Genomic DNA, 20346 nt, shown 5'->3' with positions numbered 1-20346 from the left:
AATTCTCAACCCACCACCCCCCACATACATTACCCCCCCATTCTGCTTAAGCAAGACAAAATATTCTATTCAGCATCAAACAATTAAACAGCTTCATTCTCCCACATGCAACTTAGTTTATCCACTTTTCATGATTCATTTTTCTATACTCACAGGGGCTTTCAAAAGCGGGACTTTCTTGTGACCTCCTTTCTAGTTGATGTCTTTGTAGCAACTGATCTACCTATCATTCCAATGACTTCCCTTCTGCCTGTGTCCCACCACTCTCTTGTCTACTCTACCTCTGCCATCAATCTCTTTTTGTCAGTTCCCCTAGCTACCTCTTACTAACAATCCCTGGTCTCCTAAACTATGTCCGTGAAGGTTCTCAATCTCATCTACTTCTTAGACAAGGCCCTAGAGTGGTGGGTCCATCTTTAGCAGTTCTGATTGTGTATGATATATCCAAGAGGATATGCCCAGGATATGCAAACTCAGAGTAACTAAATCTCACACTCCCACACTGATGTTGTTCCTGTTTGGTCAAGTGAGTCAAGCTGTTCACCTAAACTCCTAAAGTAGAACTCATACAGTCCACTCCAGCTTCCCAGCACGAGCTCTTCATATTCAGTCTACCCATAAGCACTGTCAATGTCATAGGTACCAATTTCCTGGTTATCCACAAATCTAAAAGAATGATGACCTTATGAACCTGCATTGAAAGACTTGGTTACCTTCACAGGAAGAACCATGGATGATCATCTTCATGAGTTCCACTTGACCTTCCGCTGCTGCATGATGCAAAGGGGAAATATTTTCATCCTCATATTTGCTTAGTTTTCTTCGGTGCTTCATGAAGTGTTCTAATCTATACCTATCTCCTTCAATGTCCACCTAGAGGAGTATAAAAATTCATTGCTTAAAACAAGCACATGCAAAACTTTAAAATATAAAATGTGCCACATAATAGTCTTAATGCCTTACTACTGTGATGCTTACAGCAATACCATTCTGTACATGGAGACATAAAGTAGGCAAATGCCTTTGCATTGATAAATACATTAAACACATGTTTCATTTTTCTGACCATAATTTTACATATGTCATAAAAATAAAGGCCTCAAGAAAAGTTTTGAAGGAAATTTACAAAATGTGCTCTCAGAAATTATGTATTAAAAAATACAGAAGGGCTTTGCTTTGCTGGGTAAAATGTATTTCAGTTACAGCAAGAGTAATCAAGAAATAATGGGGCTGAAAATGATGACAGCATAGTTAACACATGTGTGAAAATGTTGATCTGAAAGTCCTTATTTTGTAGTTAATTGACCAAGACAAATGTAGTAAGAAGAAGTGGAGTCTATGAATGTGAGGATTATTATGTCGAGCAGTGTAAAGTTTTGTGTCTTTTTTTTGGCCCTTCCTGCCTGTAGTCAGTCTTCTCCCATACCTACCTTACACACTGAAGCTAGGATCATCCTGAAGCAATGTCCCCTAAGGGACTCATTCAGGGATCTAAAACGGCTGCCCTGATCCTGAGCATGAGCAATTCCTGCTCAAATTCAAGAATTTCCATTTAATATCCATAATGACAACAAGCAATTTTCTTATTTGGCTGTTTGAAAGTCCTAAACATCTGCCTTACATTGAAAATGGAGAACTTTTAAAAAATCAATGATTACAGAAATATTTAACTATTTCCCAATTGCTTTTTACAAGATTTCCATCTAAAATTACTGATGCATTTGCAAGTAAATAGTTAGGCTCTTCTTCCTGGAGGCTGGCCTTGAACCTGCTGTGAGGCTGAGTATGACCTAACATCCCTGATCCTTTTGCTTCTACCTACTCAGTATTCAGATTGTAAGTGTGAGCCACCACACCAGGTATGTTTTTAGCTGTTAGCCACTTTCCAATACATAGTAGCTGTGGCTCACATAACCAGGCCCTCTCCAGGACAGGGTTCCAATCCAAATGAATTCTAAGACAAAAGTTTGAATAACACTCTAGTTCTTTCCTCCTCTTTCATTTTGTTCACTTTGTTCAATGTTGTTACACATTTGTATGCTTCATTTTTCCTGATATGTTCATACGCATAATTTTTTTTCAGAGAGGAATATTAAAAAGGAGCTTTCATGAAGAACATAGAGGACCGTAAAGATTTTTGCTTGCTTTTTAAGACAGGGTCTCATGTGTCCCTGGGTTTGGCAGCAAATTTTCTCTATTACTGAGGTTTATCTTGAATGTCTGATTGTTGTGTTTCTACTTCTTGAGTGCTAGGATTGCAGGCTTGTACAACCACTCAAATTTATTTTATGCTCAGATTCAAACCCAGGTCTACATCCATACAAGGAGAGTACTCTACCAGCTGAGGTAGACCTCAGCTCCCTGTAGACTTTTGTATACACTAGGCTACTTGTTGAGTTTTAGTTCTCTAGAGGCTTAAATGTACAAAGTAGGAAGAATTCACAGAAGTCCATTGCAGTTCTGGGTAACACCAAGATTCAAATTATTTATCATTGTACCTTCAAGATTTTCAAACATACTGCCTAGTAAAAACATTCGCCTTCTTTTGCCTGCTCTTGGGACCCTTTTCCTGCTGCTGGGTTGCCTCATCTAGTCTTAATATGAGGGTTTGTGCCTAGTCATATTATAACTTGTTTTTCCATGTTCTGTCGATATCCTGGGAGGACTGCTATTTTCTGAAGGGCAAAGGAAGAAGAGTGGATCTGGGGGAGAGTGGAGCTGGAGGAAGGAAGAGTGGAGAGAGAGGAAACTGAGGTATGGATATAATATATGAGAGAAGGAAAAAAATGTTGTTTTCAAAGCTATTTCTTGATAACTACTTCATTACAAAGACCCAACCCAAAATGTGCTACATGCAAGGCAGTAGCTTTGCATGGATAGCATGATAAATTTTTCTCAAACAACAGAAATAGTTCCCAAACAAAAGATCAAGAAAGTTGCTTTGAATTCTCTTTGTGGCTATGGCTAGTCACCTGTGTCACACAAGTTAGCTGTCAAAACATAATTTGTTATTTTAAAGAATACTTCAACACTTCACTATTGCAAAGAAAATTATCAAACAGAACAGTGATGAATTTAGCATATTAAAATTAATTCGCTAAATGTGAAGACAGGAGAAACTAAAATATCTAAATTTCCCACTTTGAGTCTTACTTCTTTTGCCACATAATAGAACCTAAAATAAACAAACAACAACAAAAACATCTTTATGTTGGCAGTATCTTGAACAAAAATGTGTCACTTTCCAACTAAAAAACAAAAAAACAATGCCATGTGCTCTTATTAGGATAGTACAAAGCCATCCAGCCATTCTCAGATATACACATAACCAATAATTAAACTGAGGTTCTTGAAGAAATGGGGCTTTCCTCCTTTTAATGCCTTGCCTTCCCAAAGAAATTGTTCACCTGGATCCATTTGAATGCATTTTAGCACTTGAATTTGAAGTCCTTTGAATGATAATATGGGATACCATACTCTTTAGAGGAAGGACCAAGTTCAGGGTTTAGAGGTTCACAAGATGCTTTTGAGTTCACAGTGACAAAACAGCCTATAAACATGTCACAGGAACTCATGAAGTTGTGTTACAACTCTCTCTGTCAAGAAAGTTCTTACGACAGACCTGAGATGCTCATAGATAAATTACTATATAATACAAAGCCAGCTGGGCATTGGTGGCACATACCTTTAATCCCAACACTCAGGAGGCAGAGGCAGGTGGATCTCTGTGAGTTCAAGGCCAGCCTGGTCTCCAGATCGAGTGCCAGGATAGGCTCCAAAGCTACACAGAGAAACCCTGTCTCAACACCCCCAGCCCCGCCCCCCCAAAAAACCAGTTGGTACTACTGACATGTAGTACATTTTTTTTGTAACGGGATATTTATTAAGAAATATCTTTGAAAACAATTTAGGCAAATGCCTTACTTGGTTGCATATTTTCAAATCTGGAAAGCAAACTAAGGAGTCGCTTTAATCTCAGTGTTATCCCAGAACTGCAATGTGGTTTCACTATTTCTCCCCAGGTTATAAATTGAAGCCTCTGGTGGGTTACATATAATAATTAATCCAGTATAGTTTTCTGTTTTGAGTAAGCTCTTAAGCTCTTCAATTCCAATTTCTATGACTATATTCAAGACACTAAGCATAGATTATTTTTATAAAAGTTATTTCTAAATTAAGCCCTTCAAATTAGAGACTTCAGACCCATCTGTTTTAGTCTTCGTGAATGCAATATATCTAGTCAGAATAAGATCAAAAGGGGAAGAAACCTAAGGTGAGAAACTATATGTAACTAGAACATGCTTAAATGCCCAAGTATTTTTTGTTAACTTGAGTTAAATTGATTGCGTTAATGAAACTAAAGGTACTAGATAAAAATAAAGAAACTATTAGGGCTGGATAGCAGAAATTCTTAGACAAATCTCTAGAAAACTGACTTACATGAAGGATTTTTTTGAAATCTTAAAAATTTTTTTCTGCCCCACATTAATTGCAATGATAGCATCCTAGTCCTGAAAAACACCCATGATATGGTTCTTCCTACTGAAACAAGAGGCCTTAGTTAATATGGTTAAGTGGTTAAGTGGGATGTGGGATGGGGAGCAGTGTTGAATCTGAAGTCCTCATGTATGTGTTTCTGTGCAGTAGGATGCCTCTGAGTCACATTGGCAGTTTTGTCTACCGAGACTGCAGTTGGACACTGTCTACTTAAAGTAAATCTGTTCTTACACTCTTGCCTCTGTTAGGACAAAGCTACCAATAGACAGACTGAGAAACCACATCTACGGCATAGATTTAAAAAAAAAATCAAAGCTAAACAAAACAGCAAAACAAACAAAAACAATCTAAGTACGAATCAGTATATAAGTAGTTAAATAAATTATGATGTGTTCCCCACAGTGGAATGCTATGACACGGTTAATATTAAAAAGGTAAATTTCCAAGTACTGTATTGGGAAGTATTGTAAAATTTACTTAATGCGTGAATTAAAGTGCAATCTCTGTGAGCTCATACTTTTGTAATTTTAAGAAAACTCTGTGAACGTTTGTTTGCACAAGCATTTCGTTTTCCCCTGAAAAATGCATAAGGCACTATTAACATGGTTCCACGGTGGTGGAGGGGAATTCACAGTGGGTATTGAAAAGCCACAGTTAATATCTTGACAAGAGAGTCCCTCCCTTCTTGCTATCAAGCTAAGGAACTCTAATGGGTTTTTCTGGGCAGCCAACAGCCAACATCTACCCTTCAGAGCAGAGTGGCAGCATTAGCGTCAGTTTGTCAGTGAGTGCTGCTTTATTGTAGATCAGAATATCCAGAGAACTGAGAACTCAAAAGCCCCCCATCACTACTGTCCTCCTTCCTCACTAGGTCTCCCTACCCCGCCCCCGCGGAGAATCCAGACACACCCACTGCTGGTCTTGCCTCAGTTTGTCCTCACCAGGCACCATTCGCCAGCGCTGAGTTCTGTTTCACTTTTAGACAAAACTGCTTCTCTAACCCCAGACACTTGTTACATCGCTATCTGACTAACAGATCCTCCGCTGTGGCAGTTCCACTTCAGTTCCAAGGAAAAATCTGCTTAAACGTCCAAGTGGAACGGCACACACTCCAAGTTTATCCTGGATTTATGCAGTCCCGAGATTGTAATTGTTACATATTATAAATACTTTAGGGAAATATCTCCTCTGGCATCAATCCATCTCCTGGTAAGATAGGATTAAGGAAACAAGTAAGCAAAACAAAGGACCATCGGGCAGTGTCGCCCCAGGCTTAAGCTTAAAGTGTTCAGTACCTGATACTCTCATCCCCTGTCTTGTCAGCGCTCGCTGCTTCCTAAACTTGTGTAGCAAATGTATCAGAATACTGCAGGCAAATAAAGCCTCAGCCTCCAATTCCCACACTGCTCTAGCAAGCTCCAGACTACCAGTGGATTCCCCATTACCTTAAAGGAGTCCTTGGAATAGTCCATGTCTTCCTCTACGCCACGATAGACAACGCCCTGGAGCTCCTTTCTCTCCTCAGGACGTAGCATTCTCTTCAAGCTGCACTTCATTGACTCCACCTGGACGTCAGCTTGTGCAGCTGCTCCCCACAAGGCGGCACCTGGTGACAGAGCCCAGTGAGCTAGAGCAGAGTTTTGGGACCTGCACCCGGGATCTGCTGGGGAGATCCCTGCTCCAAAGCCCAGCTCTGCCACAGGGTAGAAGGGAACTTCTGTAAAGCCTTGTCCCCGCTGCTGGGCTACTTGTAGAGCAAGCAGCAGGCGGGGCTCGGGATCCAGAAATGAACCACGTGGGCCCAGGACTTGCCTCTTTAGAGGACCACAGTGAGATTCCAAATTGGTGCGGATCCAGTGAATTTGTTAAAAATAAAAACAACATCTCAAAGAAGTGGAGGGGAAGGGAGGAGTAGAGAAGGACTGGTACAGAAAGTGTGGGGGGAGAGAGAGAAATATAATCCGGAACTTTTAGAAAAAAAAAAAATTCCCCCAAAGTTCGACTGGGGATGTAGCCCAATGGGTGAAGTGCTTGCCTAACCTTAAGGAAGCCCTGGGTGTTATCCGAGTATTACATAAAAACAGACATAATGGTGCAGCACTGCTAACAATCCCACATCCTGAAATCTCTGTACTGGGGAGATAGAGGCAGGAAGATCTGAAGTCCAAGGTCACCCTGGAATGCAGAGCAAGTATCAAGTCAGCCTAGACTACATGAGATTGACTCAATATAACAAAACTCCTGGGGCTCGCTCACCCTCACCCACCTCCTACTGGAGGGAAGGGCTCCTGAATTTGTTGGGAAGTAAGACTTCCAGCAAAAATTCTCTTCCCAGATGGCGGGATATGGTGATTACATTTTAGAATTGGGACTAGACAGAGTCCTTTTGCGTCTTAGATCTCATTTCCTATAGATAACAGCACTATAGCCACCTTATGATTTGATGTTTTGACGTTTAAGAATGGTAAATAAAGATGACAGGTTAATTATAAGCTGCTATTGATCAGTGGAGCGTGTTTGCCAGCAGCATTGTTTGAGGGCTTTATCTTCCTGGGTCTGCCCTGAATTCACTCATCAACAGCATAGGTGTAAACTGTGGACAAAGAATGGTGTTCTGCTCCCTCAGAGAGGCTAGCTCTGCATTAGACACAACCCAGGGAGTCCTGCAATTGCTGTTTGCCAAGGGGAGAAGGCAAGAAAACACCTTGTCAAAGTGAGTTGAATTTGCACAGGACAGAATTTTGCTCTAACTGGATTTGCTTTAACAAACAGCTTATTTAAGATTCTGGCACATCTGATTCACACCCAACACAGATCACAACTGCCTATCCCCAAACCCACAGGAAGCAGAGCCAGCCACAACACAAGGCTATACCCAGGAGAGGGTTGTGGTCTGTTTGATCCAGGAGTTCCTGAATTTAGGGGTGAGCCTAATGGGCTTAATGACATTGAGGAGACATGGAAAATCCTGCCCTGTAAGTTTTCTCATTCTTACAGCAGGATGTGACAAGTTTCACCCCTGGTGTAGGGACGACAGTATCTACCAGTCTGCAAGAGGAGATTGCTGGACAATAGGTGGAGGATGAAAGTGTTGAGCCTCACCACTGACAGCTTCACACCAGTGGCCACTATCAGGAAGCCCAGGAGGATTCTATCTGAAGTAGGTGATTAAGGTAGTTCATATGGAAAATCTAACCAAGGAAAGCTTATGCATACTAGGTGGGATCACTGGACAAACAAGAATTTCTGTTATTTTGAATGACTGCGGTTAACTGCCTCTGCCCAAATACTTAAAGTGGGACAGAAGTCAAAAGAGGGTATATATCATAGTGGGTGTGGCTGTTGTTGTTGAGGCAGAGGGAGGGTTGTAGGAAGCATCAGAGGGCTGTTAGCTTGAGAGAAAAATGTGAAGCCAGAGAGCTCCCTCCGGTCATGGAAAGGTGCTGGGAGAATGGGCACCAGAAGCCATGTCACTCTTTCTTTTTATCCCTTGGTGACAAAATTCCTACAGAATGACACCTTCTGCTGGGACTCCCCATTTACATACACCCACACCCAAAGAAGACTTGGTACTCCAAAGAATGGGTCTTCCCAGCTTGTCCATCCCTGGTTTAATGTTGCAAGACAGAAGTTTAGCATGACAGGATTAATCTTTTCCTTCTTTCTGCTAGGAAATCAAAATGTTCATTAATTTCTCTTTTTATCTTCTGCTGGACTTGTCTACTCCATGCCTTTTTCAATCAGAAATTTCTGTGGCCATTTCTTACTAATTGGTACATTATTTCCTACATAGCCAAAAACAATAACAAAAACAAAAAACAAAAAAACTCCCATAAAACATAAAACAAAAACCCTCTTTTCATAAATGGTGCTTCCGTTCCTGCAAAATACTGAACCTTCAAGATGCATAATGCAGCCAGAACAAGACAATTAGCTGGCCACTTACAACTGATTTAATTATTGATGAGTGTAAATAAATATAATCATTTTACCAGTGATAATTTAAAAACAAATGTAGTTATTCAAGGGGAAAAAATCTTTGTAGATGTTTTTAGAAGGTGTGCTTTATTATGAAATTATGTTTAAGAAAAGAAATGATTTTACTTAAAGTCTCAGGAAAACTCTGTCTATTCCAGGTTAAAAATGAACAAAATTAAAACAAAAATCAAAATTGCCCAAAGTTGTCTTTATTTTGTTACAACAAAGTTGCTTGACTTGGCCAATTAATTACAAAAATATTTATATTTTTAATCATTACTTCAAATATATTTTGTTAGTACCCACAATTAAAGGTAAAACTGGCCACCTTAAGCATAATAAAGCTACTGAGGAATAGAAAAATTTTATTGCATCTTTAAAAAAGTTAAGTCTACTCATGTAGACTTACTATTTGATGTATTTTATGTACTATTTGATGTATTTTAATAAATGCATACAATTACCTAACAATTGGGACTCCAGTTTTAGAATACATCCATCAATACAAAAATTCCCTAAATCCAAAGGCAGTCAGCACCCCTTCCCACTGGTAGTAAAACCAACTTTTGACCTGTCTGTACCCTAGTTTCTGTCTTTAAAGCTGTGCCTCTTCTAGAAACATCAGACACATGGAGTCATGTGCTATGGAGACTTTTTCCTAAGGATTCTGCTTAGGGTAATGGACTTGGGATTCACAAACAGAGCCAAGTATGGGCAGGCTCTTCATTCTTATTTTTAGTTGTATACTATTGTGTGGCTCTATCTCATTTTTCTTGATCTGTTTGGCAGTTATTGGTCATTGATTATTTCTGAATATCAATGTGCAGATCTTTTTGTAGATGTACATTTTCTTTTACTTGGTCAGGCACATAGTAATGATATTACCTGTTTGCATGGTATATGTTTAGTCTCATATGAAGTTGACAGATTGTTGCTTAAGTGGCTAAACCACTTTACATAGCTCCTAGCACTATAGAATTATTCCAATTACTCCATGTTCTCAAAACTTAGCATTATCAACTTATATTATGGTCATGTTAGTAGCATGGCATATGGTGACATCACACTGGCTTTAATTAGCACTTTCCCAATGGTTTATAATGCTTCCTATGCTATCATTTATTAGCCATTCATTTGTCTTCTTGATAAACACTTATTAAATTTACCCCTGTTTTAAAATTAAATTGCCTTCTTACTACTGAGTTGTAGAAGCCTTTATTCTAGATGTGACTTTTGTTAGATAAATGTCATTTGTTTTCAGAATATATGTCTTTTATTTTTCCCAGTGACATCTTCTGAATGCCAAAATTTTAAAATTGTGATAAAATTCTAATTAGTGAGTCTTTAATGGATTGTGCTTTGGATGCCATATATAGGAATATTTGCCTATGCTGATTCCAAGTGTCTGCAATATTTCTTTCTGGAAGTGTATATAGTTTTAGCCCTGTCATAGGTCCATTTTGAGTTAATTTTTAGTGTAGTATATGTCACACAACCATGTTTTTTCTTTTAAGTTGGATGCACAATTGTTACCATTTGTTAAAATAACTATATTTACTTAGAATTTCCAGGAAAATATTATTAAAGTATTAATTTATCATAAATTTTAGGGTTTATTTCTATTCAATTATATTGTCTATACCAATACAATAAGTCTATATTGAAGACAATATCACATGGCCTTGATTTTGTAGCTTCGTAATAGTAAAATTTGAAATTGGATGATATGAATCACCCAGATTTGTTCTTCATTTTCCATATAGTTTTCAATATTCTAAATCCTTTGTGTTTCTATACAAATTCTACAATCAGCTTCTCAACTGCTGTAAGAAAGCATGCTAGAATTTTTAAAGATATTATGTTTGAATTTACATATCTTATTAATGAAAATGCCACATTTGAAAATTGAATATTCTGACCTATGACTGGTATTTTCCCCAAATGTACAAATACATCTCAAGTCTCTCAGCAACAGGTTTTAGTGTTGTATGTGTTGGTCATGAACATGTCTGTTTAATGTGTTCCTAATAACTTATTAGTTTGAATGATTTGGAATGGAATTTTTGTCACTTTTGTTTTGAGATGGTCTGAAGTCATTACAGAGAAATGAAATGAAATTTTCATATAGGTCTTGATTACACAATACAAGTCTTGTTCATTAATCCTAGTAGTATCTTTTAAGAGCTCAAGGAAATTTATAAATATAAATGACAACTGAGAGCCAGCAAGGGTAAGGGTACTTGCCTTAGACACTGAATGATCTAAATTAGACATTTCCAGATCCAATAATAGAAGCTTCTACACATGCACACACAGTTGTGCACATACATAAGGAGTGGTGCCACACACTTTTGGTTCTAGTAGGTGAACAGGAGGCAGGGACAGCAGGTTTGGTAGTTTGAGGCCAGTCTTGGATGAACATGGAGTTCAAGGCCAGACTGGATTATACAGTGAGACCCTGTCTATAAAAAAGAAAAACCAAACAGAAACAAACTATTATGTCTTATGATGATTTTATCCTTCTACACCTCTGACTAATCTGTACACACTCTGGTACACTTGAATAGAAGTATGAAGAATGTCCTGGTCTCCTAAACTGACACCCATGTTCAGGGGATCTGGAACAGTTCTATGCTGGTTTCCCAGCTATCAGTCTAAGGTTCATGAGCTCCCACTTGTTCAGGTCAGCTGTTTCTGTGGGTTTCTCCATCCTAGTCTTGACCCCTTTGCTCATCACTCCTCCCTTTCTACAACTGGATCCCAGGAATTTGGTTCAGGGTTTAGCTGTGGATCTCTGCTTCTGTTTCCATCGATACTGTGTGAAGGCTATAGTATGGTATATAAGGTAGTCATCATTCTCATTATAGAGGAAAGGCATTTAAGGTAGCCTCTCTACTATTTCTTTGATTCTTAGTTGGTTGGGGTCAGTATTTATCCCTAGTGCATGGACTTTGGGAGCCCATTCCCTACCATGGGCGACTCTCTCAGCCTAGATACATAGGGAAGCACCTAGGCTCTGCCACAAATGATGTGACAGACTTTAATGATCCCCTGGGAGGCCTCACCCTCCCTGGGGAGTGGAAGGGGGGTGCGGTGGAGGGGCTGGTGGAGGGGGATGGGAGGACGGGAGGGAAAGGGAACTTCCATCTGTATGTAAAATAAGACTGTTTTAAATTTAAATTTTAAAAATTTAAAAAAAAAGTATGAAGAATGGATATGGTAGTTTGTCCTCCCATCTTAAAGGGAAAGTGTTCACCATTAAATATATTAATGGTAGGATATCTATACATGTTCACCTGATGATAGAAATTTTCAGAAACAATTCATAATTTCTGAACCAGGTACTCTTCCGTACAGTATAACCAAATATCACATCTGCCTGTTCCCTCCCACTCTGGGTATGAATGAGCTCTTCCCAGTATATCCCTGCTGTGAAGTTGTTCTGCTGTGTAGCTACTGTGTTGCCAGGTCATCTACCACAAACTGGCTCTTGTGTCCAAGAAACCTGGGTATTATACAGTAAGGTATGAGAGTGCTCATTCTGGCAGTTCAGATATCCAAAATGAGATATGAAAAATGTTTCCTTTAAGCAAACAAGAGAAGAAAGAGAGGGAGGGAAGGAAGGAGGGAGGGAGGGAGGGAGGGAAGGGGAGGGAAGAAGAAGGAAGTTTTTGACTTAGTGAAAGAAAAAAATCAAGAACTATGCCAAGAACTATGTTATGAATATTTGCCTATCTATGAATTGTAAAGAGTGGAAAGTAAATTCATGCTAGTCTTTGAAATAACAACATAAACGCCAAAACTTGTCACATATTCAAGTGCTTAGTTAAGATGAAAGGGCTAACTCTCTGTTGAGGCATCCATTTAGGATCTCAGAATACCTAATGCAGAGTAGGTATTAGGTACCTACTCTACTGCTTTCTAAAATATGTGGCAGAACTCACCAGGACAGCTCTTTTTTCTATCTGAGGAGGTATTTTATCACTATTGCGACTTAAAATGTCTCCAATGGGGTCCAGAGTTTGAACACTTGGTCCTGGTGATGTTTTGGAAGGCAGCAGCCCCTTCAGTAGTCTATTAGTAGTGGGAGGCAGAGCCCTGATGAAGGAAGTGAGTCACAGGGCATGGGCCTTGAGGTTTTATGAGACTCACATGCTGTACCAAGAGGGTAACCCCCTGAGGTTTCATAGCCCACCCCCATTTCCTATCTGCTCCAGCTTCCTGACTTCAGATGCAACGTGACCAGCCCCATATCAAGCTTCTGCTAATACACTTTCCACACTAGGATACTATGTCAACTCAAAATAAACTTGTCTTCCTTTGTCGCTTGTCTGGTATTTGGCCACAGCAAAAACAAAAGTAATTTATGAAATCACAAATTCAATGTTCTTAACTTTTATAGAATTTGTTTGACTTATGTTTGTGTAAATTTTGGTAATATATATTGTTTGAGAAATTTGTCTGTTTGTGGGCATAAACCTGTCCACAAAATTATTCAGAATCTAAGTTCTGTAATAATGGCCTTTGTTGCATTCCTTTAAAAAATAATTTGTATCCTATCTTTTCTAGCTAACTATGGTTTTTATTCATCTTTTCAAAGAACAGACTACTGAATTTCTTTTTCTCTATACAGTTTTCCTATTTTGTGTTTATTGCTTTTAGTGTTCTTCCTCTCTGATTTTCTTCCAATATAAGAATAGGAGGCCTTGGAAATCTACGGGACCTCCTGTAGTAGATCAGTACTTATCCCTAGCATAGGTGTGTACTTTGGAAGCCCTTTTCACATAGAGGGATATTCCCTGAGCCAAGACACACTGGGGTGGGCCTAGGCCCTATCCAAAGAATATGATAGACTCTGATGACCCCCTATGGAAGGCCTTACCCTCCCTGGGGAGCAGAAAGGATATGTGATAGGTAGGGTTTTAGTTGGGAGGGGGTGGTAGGGGAGGAGGGGAGGGAGAGAGAACTGGGATTGACATGTAAAACAATTTTGTTTCTAATTCAAATTTTTTAAAAAAATCTGCAAAAAAGAGAAACAACAACAACAACAAAAAGAATATAGTCATACAATATGGTCTGTGAGTATAGCTCATCATTAGGGCACTGCTGACATACATGAGGTTCTGGAAGAAGAAAAACCACTTACAAACTAGTGAGTGGCTAAGCATTACATAACTGCAGTCATAAATCTTGCTTCGTCTGCTTTTGTTTGTGGTTTCTTCATTGACTCATAAATTACTGTTTGAAGCATGTTGTTTGATTTCCAACTATGTAAGCTTTCCCCAATCTTTCTTCTTTCTGTTGTTAATTTCCAATCTAATATCATTTTGTTCAGAGAATATACTTAATGTAATTTAAATTGACATAAACTTAAAAGTCACTTTAAAATTTTTGTTTTATGGTGAGCTTGTGGTCTATCCTGGAGATTAGTCAGTATGTATTTGAATTGAATGTATGTTCTGCTGTTGTTTTTATAGGGCTCTGAACACATTATTCAGGTGCAGATGACTAATAGTGTTGAGGTTTTCTACACTAGTCATTTTCTACTACTGTGCTCAGTTACTGGAATTCTCACTATGGTTGTGAAAATGTCTCATCCTCTTTGGATTTCTTATGTGCATTATTTGTTTGTTTGATATCAAGGTTTTATTTGACAGGTTAGGTGACTTTTTCTTTTCTTTTCTTTGCTGCCTTCTGGGCAATGGTGTTTCTAAAGAAATGCTAAAATATTCTATTGTTCTGTCTTACAATTAATGGGGTTTTTTGAATTTGTATTTTTTATTTTGTATTTAAAACATGTCTTTCCTTTTCAATAAGTTGGCTATCAATAACATGCTAAAGTTATGATATCTGTGTTTTCCTGAGCCATGTTAATGATGTCTTAAGAGTTTGCAGAATAATATTGCTAGATCAAATTTGAATTTTTCAACCATGGTTCCTTCTTCCCCTTCTCTCTTTTCTTTCCTTTCTAGCATATCTGTGACATGTGTTAGCAAACTTATGTTGTCCCACGAGTCTCTGTCAATCAACTTTTAACAGCTCTGTCTTGTTTAAATGATTGTCATTGAGCTGTCTCCTGGTTCATGGATTCTCCTTCCATCTTGCTGTCCATTGAGTCTACTAGCAAAAATATAACTTAGAACATTTTTTCAACTCCAAAAATATTATTTTTCAATTTTGTTCTACTCTCCTTTTCTCTATTGAAACCACATGTTTTGACACTGTACCGTATTTTCATTTACTTTATAGATACATTTCCTTCAATCCTCTAAAAATTTCATATTTGTTAATTTGAAATGTTGACTGCCAAACCTAACGTCTACACTCTTATAAACTGTTTCTTTATTCACGGTTTTCTCTTGGTGAGTTTAATTTGCATTTTGTTGCATTTTTATCTCAAATTTTCTGAATTAAACTGGGCATTTTAGACTACCTGGTGCAGCAGGTTTACATTGCAGTCCATTTAGCTGTGATTTGACTTTTCTGGAATTCAGCTATTCCTTAAAGACCTTTTCCCTGCTGATGCTTCTCAGAGAGTTTTCAATTTGAAGTTTTATCCTGGATTTCTAAAATTTCTTAGCGAATTTTCTTTGCATTTAAAGATTACCATCACAGATATTTTAAACATCTTTGTCTTTTTATTGTATTATAGGAAGATGTTTTAATTTGACCATCTAGCTGACAGTTTTCTAGTTATCTTCATCTAACAAATATCTGTCTTTTAATTTCATGAAGACATTTATTTTAAGACTTTTATCCAGTGTCTGAAAATGTAGTATGTTCTCACATTTGAAAATGTTTTATTCTCTCTCTCTCTCTCTCTCTCTCTCTCTCTCTCTCTCTCACACACACACACACACACACACACACACACACACACACACACACACACACAGAGAGAGAGAGAGAGAGAGAGAGAGAGAGAGAGAGAGAGAGAGAGAGAGAGAGTACTGGTTGTAATGTACTAGCTTCCTTCAGATGCTGAATAATCCACCTGCTTATTTAGGTGCCTTTTAGTGCTATTCTCTTCCCTCATCTATTACTAGGGCAGTTTCTGGCTTGTACAAGAGGAAGACCTATGTAATGCTGAGGCTGTTCAGTGTGCAGAAGCTTCCCATCTAGGCACAGTCTCCATCCTGTCTTTATCAACCCTGGAGCACTGACTTGTTGCAGGTTGCAGTTGACTACAGGCAAATAGCATTCCCACATTGCTGCATGCACATCATGGAAGAGAGTAGTGTTGACCCTTCAGCTCTAACTAGATCTCCCCAGTAAGAATTTCTAACAAACACTTGAAGCCATTGGCTTTGTGGCCGTGCCCTCCTCCTTATCTCCTCAACACAGTTATCTTTGGTCTGGGTTTAACTTGGGTTTTCCCGAATCTAATAACTTCATGAATATTAGCTTATATGTCATCTATCTTTCTATAATTTTAAAACATTTCCTGATTGTTGATGGCTCTAGACATTAATCTTTTTTCCTACTCTGGTTTAGATTTGCAGGCTCATAAAAAAATTTGCTTTACAGGATTGTCACAGGTTTTGAGATGAGAACTATGATGGTCCTCTGTGTTCAGTCCACTATCTTTATCCAGCTGCATTATCTTGGCATCTATATAGTTAAAAACTGTATCCTGTTTCTGATGAATAGTAGGGTCTGGAGAAATATTTTATATGGCTGCCTTTGTATTATTTGAGGGATGTTAGAAAGGAAGCAGAAAATAAGGTTCTTTGAGCATCTGGAAATCTTAAAGCCTTGTCTGCAAGTTTGGTAGAAAGTGGATGCCAAATGGAAAATTCTGCTCACTGTGGATAAATGGGTAAACATGGATAAACACACACACACACACACACACACACACACACACAGACACACAGGTTCATACATACAAAATCACTGTGGTACCAATCTCCTTTTTTTTTTAACTAAGGAATCATAGTAACTTTGAGTACCCATCACAGAGAAAACATAAGCAAATCTTGCCATCTTTTACTTCCCAGAAGGCTAAGTGATACAGATTATCTAAGCCAGTGTCAGCAGCCAGCCCACCCCTTAGCAACTGTGTTCTGAGAGATTGCTACAACAGTCAATAACAATGCAAATCTGCTTAGCTCATTTAAAATATGAGATATAAAAAAAACTAATTAAGTTTACATCCCAACAAGGAAAAGCTGACAGAATATCAAGTTTTAGAAAGAAATAAGACATAGAAATCTAGTTTGTTGATATTAAATGCTTATAAATGTACACATTTCATTAATCAGACTTTGGCATTTATCTTTATATTGGAAATGTGTTTCCACGATACTTTTCAGCAAATGTGATATGGTTGATTTCTACTAATTCCAGTATTACCTGATAGTATTGGAAAGCACATTTGGAGCCACCATTGGTTATTAATGTCCTCTGCAGTGCAGTGTTTCCAGTTATGCACATGATTTATAGTCATAGGATTTCAAATAGAAAGATCTGCCTGGAAATTGGAGCTCTTTCTTCTTTGCATTTACACCAGTGCTGTTCTTGGACAGAAACCCTCAGCACAGGGCTAGTTGAACATCACATGAACATGTCTTATTGGCTTTGTCTTTGGTAGTTATCACCATACTATCTGAAGTTCAAAGTCTGTCCTCAGTTGAAAGAGACATTCTGGTTGAACTACTTTCTCCTTATCCAGTACCGGGGTTTGTCCCAGTTTGTATAAAAATATCTAAAATATTATGTCACAAGAGCTCAAAGAATTCAAATAGAACTGTTTGTTAAAATGTTTTTATCTTGTCTAATTTATACTAGAATCTAAATAACACTGAAACCAAATAACATTAAATATTAGATGGGAAACTGTGATTTTAGAGTTGAGACCCAACCTTTTGGCTGTGTTTTGTTATATATGTTAGAACAACAATAATTATACTTATTTGAGAAATCAGAAACCTCAAGCTGTTTGACAACTGAGATATTTTCATTGACATTTAAAAAAATAAAAGAGTCTGCCAGGCTTTGGTGGTGCAAGCCTTTTATCCCAGCACTTGGGAGGCAGAGATCTCTGTGAGTTTGAGGCCAGCCTGGTCTACAGAGTGAGTTCTAGGACAGCCTCCAAAACAATACAGAGAAACCCTGTCTCGAAAAACCAAACAATAAATAAATAAACAAGAGAGTCGTCAGGTACTAAGTGAAAACCACACTTACCTTTATCCATGGATGTTAACATTCTGCTTCTGCTGTTACTGTGACACAAACAGCAACAGAAGAACTCTTCCCCTTCTACAGGCTGTGTGACTTTTATAGTTCTGCTTAATTATATGAGGCGCTGTGCATTCTAAAGATCAATATTATAACTTATTAAACTGCTTATATGAGTTACTTTATACACACATGTAATTTAGCCCTTTCAATTGGATTGATGCCTACTTAAAACCAACCACCAATTTAATTATTTTTTAAATTATTTTATATGTATGAGTGTTTTGTCTGCAAGGAGTGCTTCTGGGGGCCAGAGGTGGGGGATCAGATCAGGGAGTAAGTTATGAGCTGCCATGTGGGTTCTGAGAATCAAACCCTGGTCCTCTAGAGGAGAAGCCAGTGCTCTTAGCCACTAAGTCATGGTTCCCACCCCATAATTTTATTATTTCACCACAAATTTGTTTCACCTCGATGGCTTCTTCAATATGTAATGACACAAACTGAGTCAGTCAACAACAGTAGCCCCAAAGAGCATTTCCAGATTTTCCCAAAACCTAGTTGCCATCCTCTTCCTGAATACATATATCTCATTCCAGAAACATTTCTGTCTATGAGAAACACAACTTCAGTAAATAAACTTCTAAAAAGAGTAACTGAGGTCAAGCCTATTCTCAGTTTTCTCTCCTATCAGAAATAGGCCTCTGGCCTTATCTTGAAGTTGATTAATCTAGGGTTGACTTTTATACAGGGCAATAAATATGGATCTATTTCCATTAATCTAAATACAGCTATCCAGTTTGATCACCCCTGCTTTTTGAAGATGCTGCCTTTTCTCCCGTGTTATTTTTTCTCTTCTTCTTTGCAAAACATCAGTGTCCATAGATGTGTGGAATTGTGTCTGGGTTTTCAATTCAATTCCACTGATCTACATGTCTATCTTTATGCCAATAATATGCTGTTTTATTACTATAGCTCTGTTATATAACTTGACATCTGTAATGGTCACACCTCTGATCTTTCTTTTATTATTCAGGATTGTTTCAGCTATCCTGAACTTTTTGTGTTTCCATATGAACTTAAAGATTTGTTTTCAGTTTCTTGAAGAATTGTACTGGAATTTTGACAGAGATGTTATTGAATCTGTAGATTGCTTTGATAGGATGTCCATTTTCACCATATCAATCCTACTGATCACCATGGTAGATCTTTCCATCTCTGTTGTCTTCTTCAATTTATTTCCTTGATACCTTAAAGTTTTTATTATACAGACATGTTACCTAATGAATGCTGTACTGTTTTGCTAAAGCAAGCTGCACTGTGTGTCTAAGAGAAACTGATTGAAAATGATCTATCTTATCTTAATTTCTGCCCCTAAGGCACTTATTAATTAATTAATTCATTCATTCATCCATTCAATTATTCATTTAGCAACATTGGTTTTGTAGTATCTATATATGAAATAATATGTGAGAAGCATCCAGCTTGATGAGAAGTTTTTTTTATATATACAACAACAAATCAACCATGGGTTGCCCCACCCTAACATGTACCCCATGCAGGACTTTCTGGAGCTGGTGAAGAGACTGGTCCTGTGGAACAATATTCTTGGGATATCCATGATTCGAGGCATCCAATGGATATCCCAGAGGAGTTCCAATGAGGATCAAGTGATGGTCTACCAGAAACCAGAGGCCTTGAACCAGACCAAAGACTCATTGCAGAAACATTTGCTAGTAAAGCTGATAGGACAAAAGTATACTATATGATACAATGCTCCCAATGTCACCAGGATGGATGAAGGGGTATTGGAGATGTGGGAAAGACAGAGAAGCAAAGAGGTTTTGTTTTGTTCTTGTTTTTTGTTTGTTTGCTTTCTTTGTTTTGTTTTGGTTTGATATTTTTTTTAATTTTCTGTTTTTGGGGCTCCTGAAGGTGTGAGCAGAGGATATGGGGAACTGGGAGGTAAGAGGAACTTGGGTGCATGTTGTGAAATTCCCAAAGAATCAATAAAGAAACTATGTTAAAACAACAACAATAATAAACAGTGTTAAGAATGCATTATAACAGGAGAAAGGACTGTTAACTCAATTTTGCAAACTGCAAAACAGGTACTCTAAATAGGTATATTTTAAAAGGTTTAACTGACACAGTGTTTGTACACATTATGTGGTACCTTTTAGCATTTCAGTTCACATGCAAAGAGTACATTTGCAATTGCAATACCCATTCCTTCCTACATATACCATTTTTACCCTTATGAACATTCAAATCCTTTCTACTAGCTGTATTCCAGCACTCAGTTGTCAATCGTAGGTATCATACGATTGTTGTGGTTTGAATGCTAAATATCCCTCCATGGACTCATGTCCCCAGCTAGAGCTTCTGTTTTGGAAGGTTTTGGAATCTTTAGGAGATGGAGACTTGCTGCGGGGTATGTCTTCAAGTCTTCAAGTTTTCTAGCCTGCCCCCACATCTTCTTCTTTCTGCTTCCTCACCACTGATGGAATACAGTCTGCCAGCCTCATGTTCTTGTCACTATGCATGTCCCAGCATGAAATACTGTATCATCCAGGAACTACAAGACAAAATATACCCCTCCTTACTTAAATTGTTTTGACCAGGAATTTTTTCACAGCAACAAAGATGCCATGCTGCAGAAGTTGCCCCTACTATTGGAGCATCTTCAACAAT

At 38.1% G+C, this 20346-nt stretch overlaps 1 protein-coding gene across 2 annotated transcripts in view; it reads right to left on the bottom strand.

Annotated features, from left to right (window-relative positions):
* Positions 1–6053, bottom strand: part of Trpa1 (transient receptor potential cation channel subfamily A member 1) — a 43689-nt gene extending 37636 nt beyond the window's left edge. For both annotated transcript variants that reach the window (XM_027398821.2, XM_035439007.1), the window contains exons 1-2: positions 5943–6053; positions 714–873 (exon numbers count right to left, since the gene is read on the bottom strand). In XM_027398821.2, the coding sequence (XP_027254622.1) occupies positions 714–873; positions 5943–6053 (271 nt within the window). The remainder of the gene's footprint in view (positions 1–713; positions 874–5942) is intronic.
* Between the last annotated feature and the right edge of the window lie 14293 nt (positions 6054–20346).

The sequence above is a fragment of the Cricetulus griseus genome, chromosome 2, assembly GCF_003668045.3.
Source record: "Cricetulus griseus strain 17A/GY chromosome 2, alternate assembly CriGri-PICRH-1.0, whole genome shotgun sequence".
NCBI lineage: Eukaryota > Metazoa > Chordata > Mammalia > Rodentia > Cricetidae > Cricetulus > Cricetulus griseus.
This window is presented reverse-complemented; position numbering and strand designations above follow the sequence as displayed.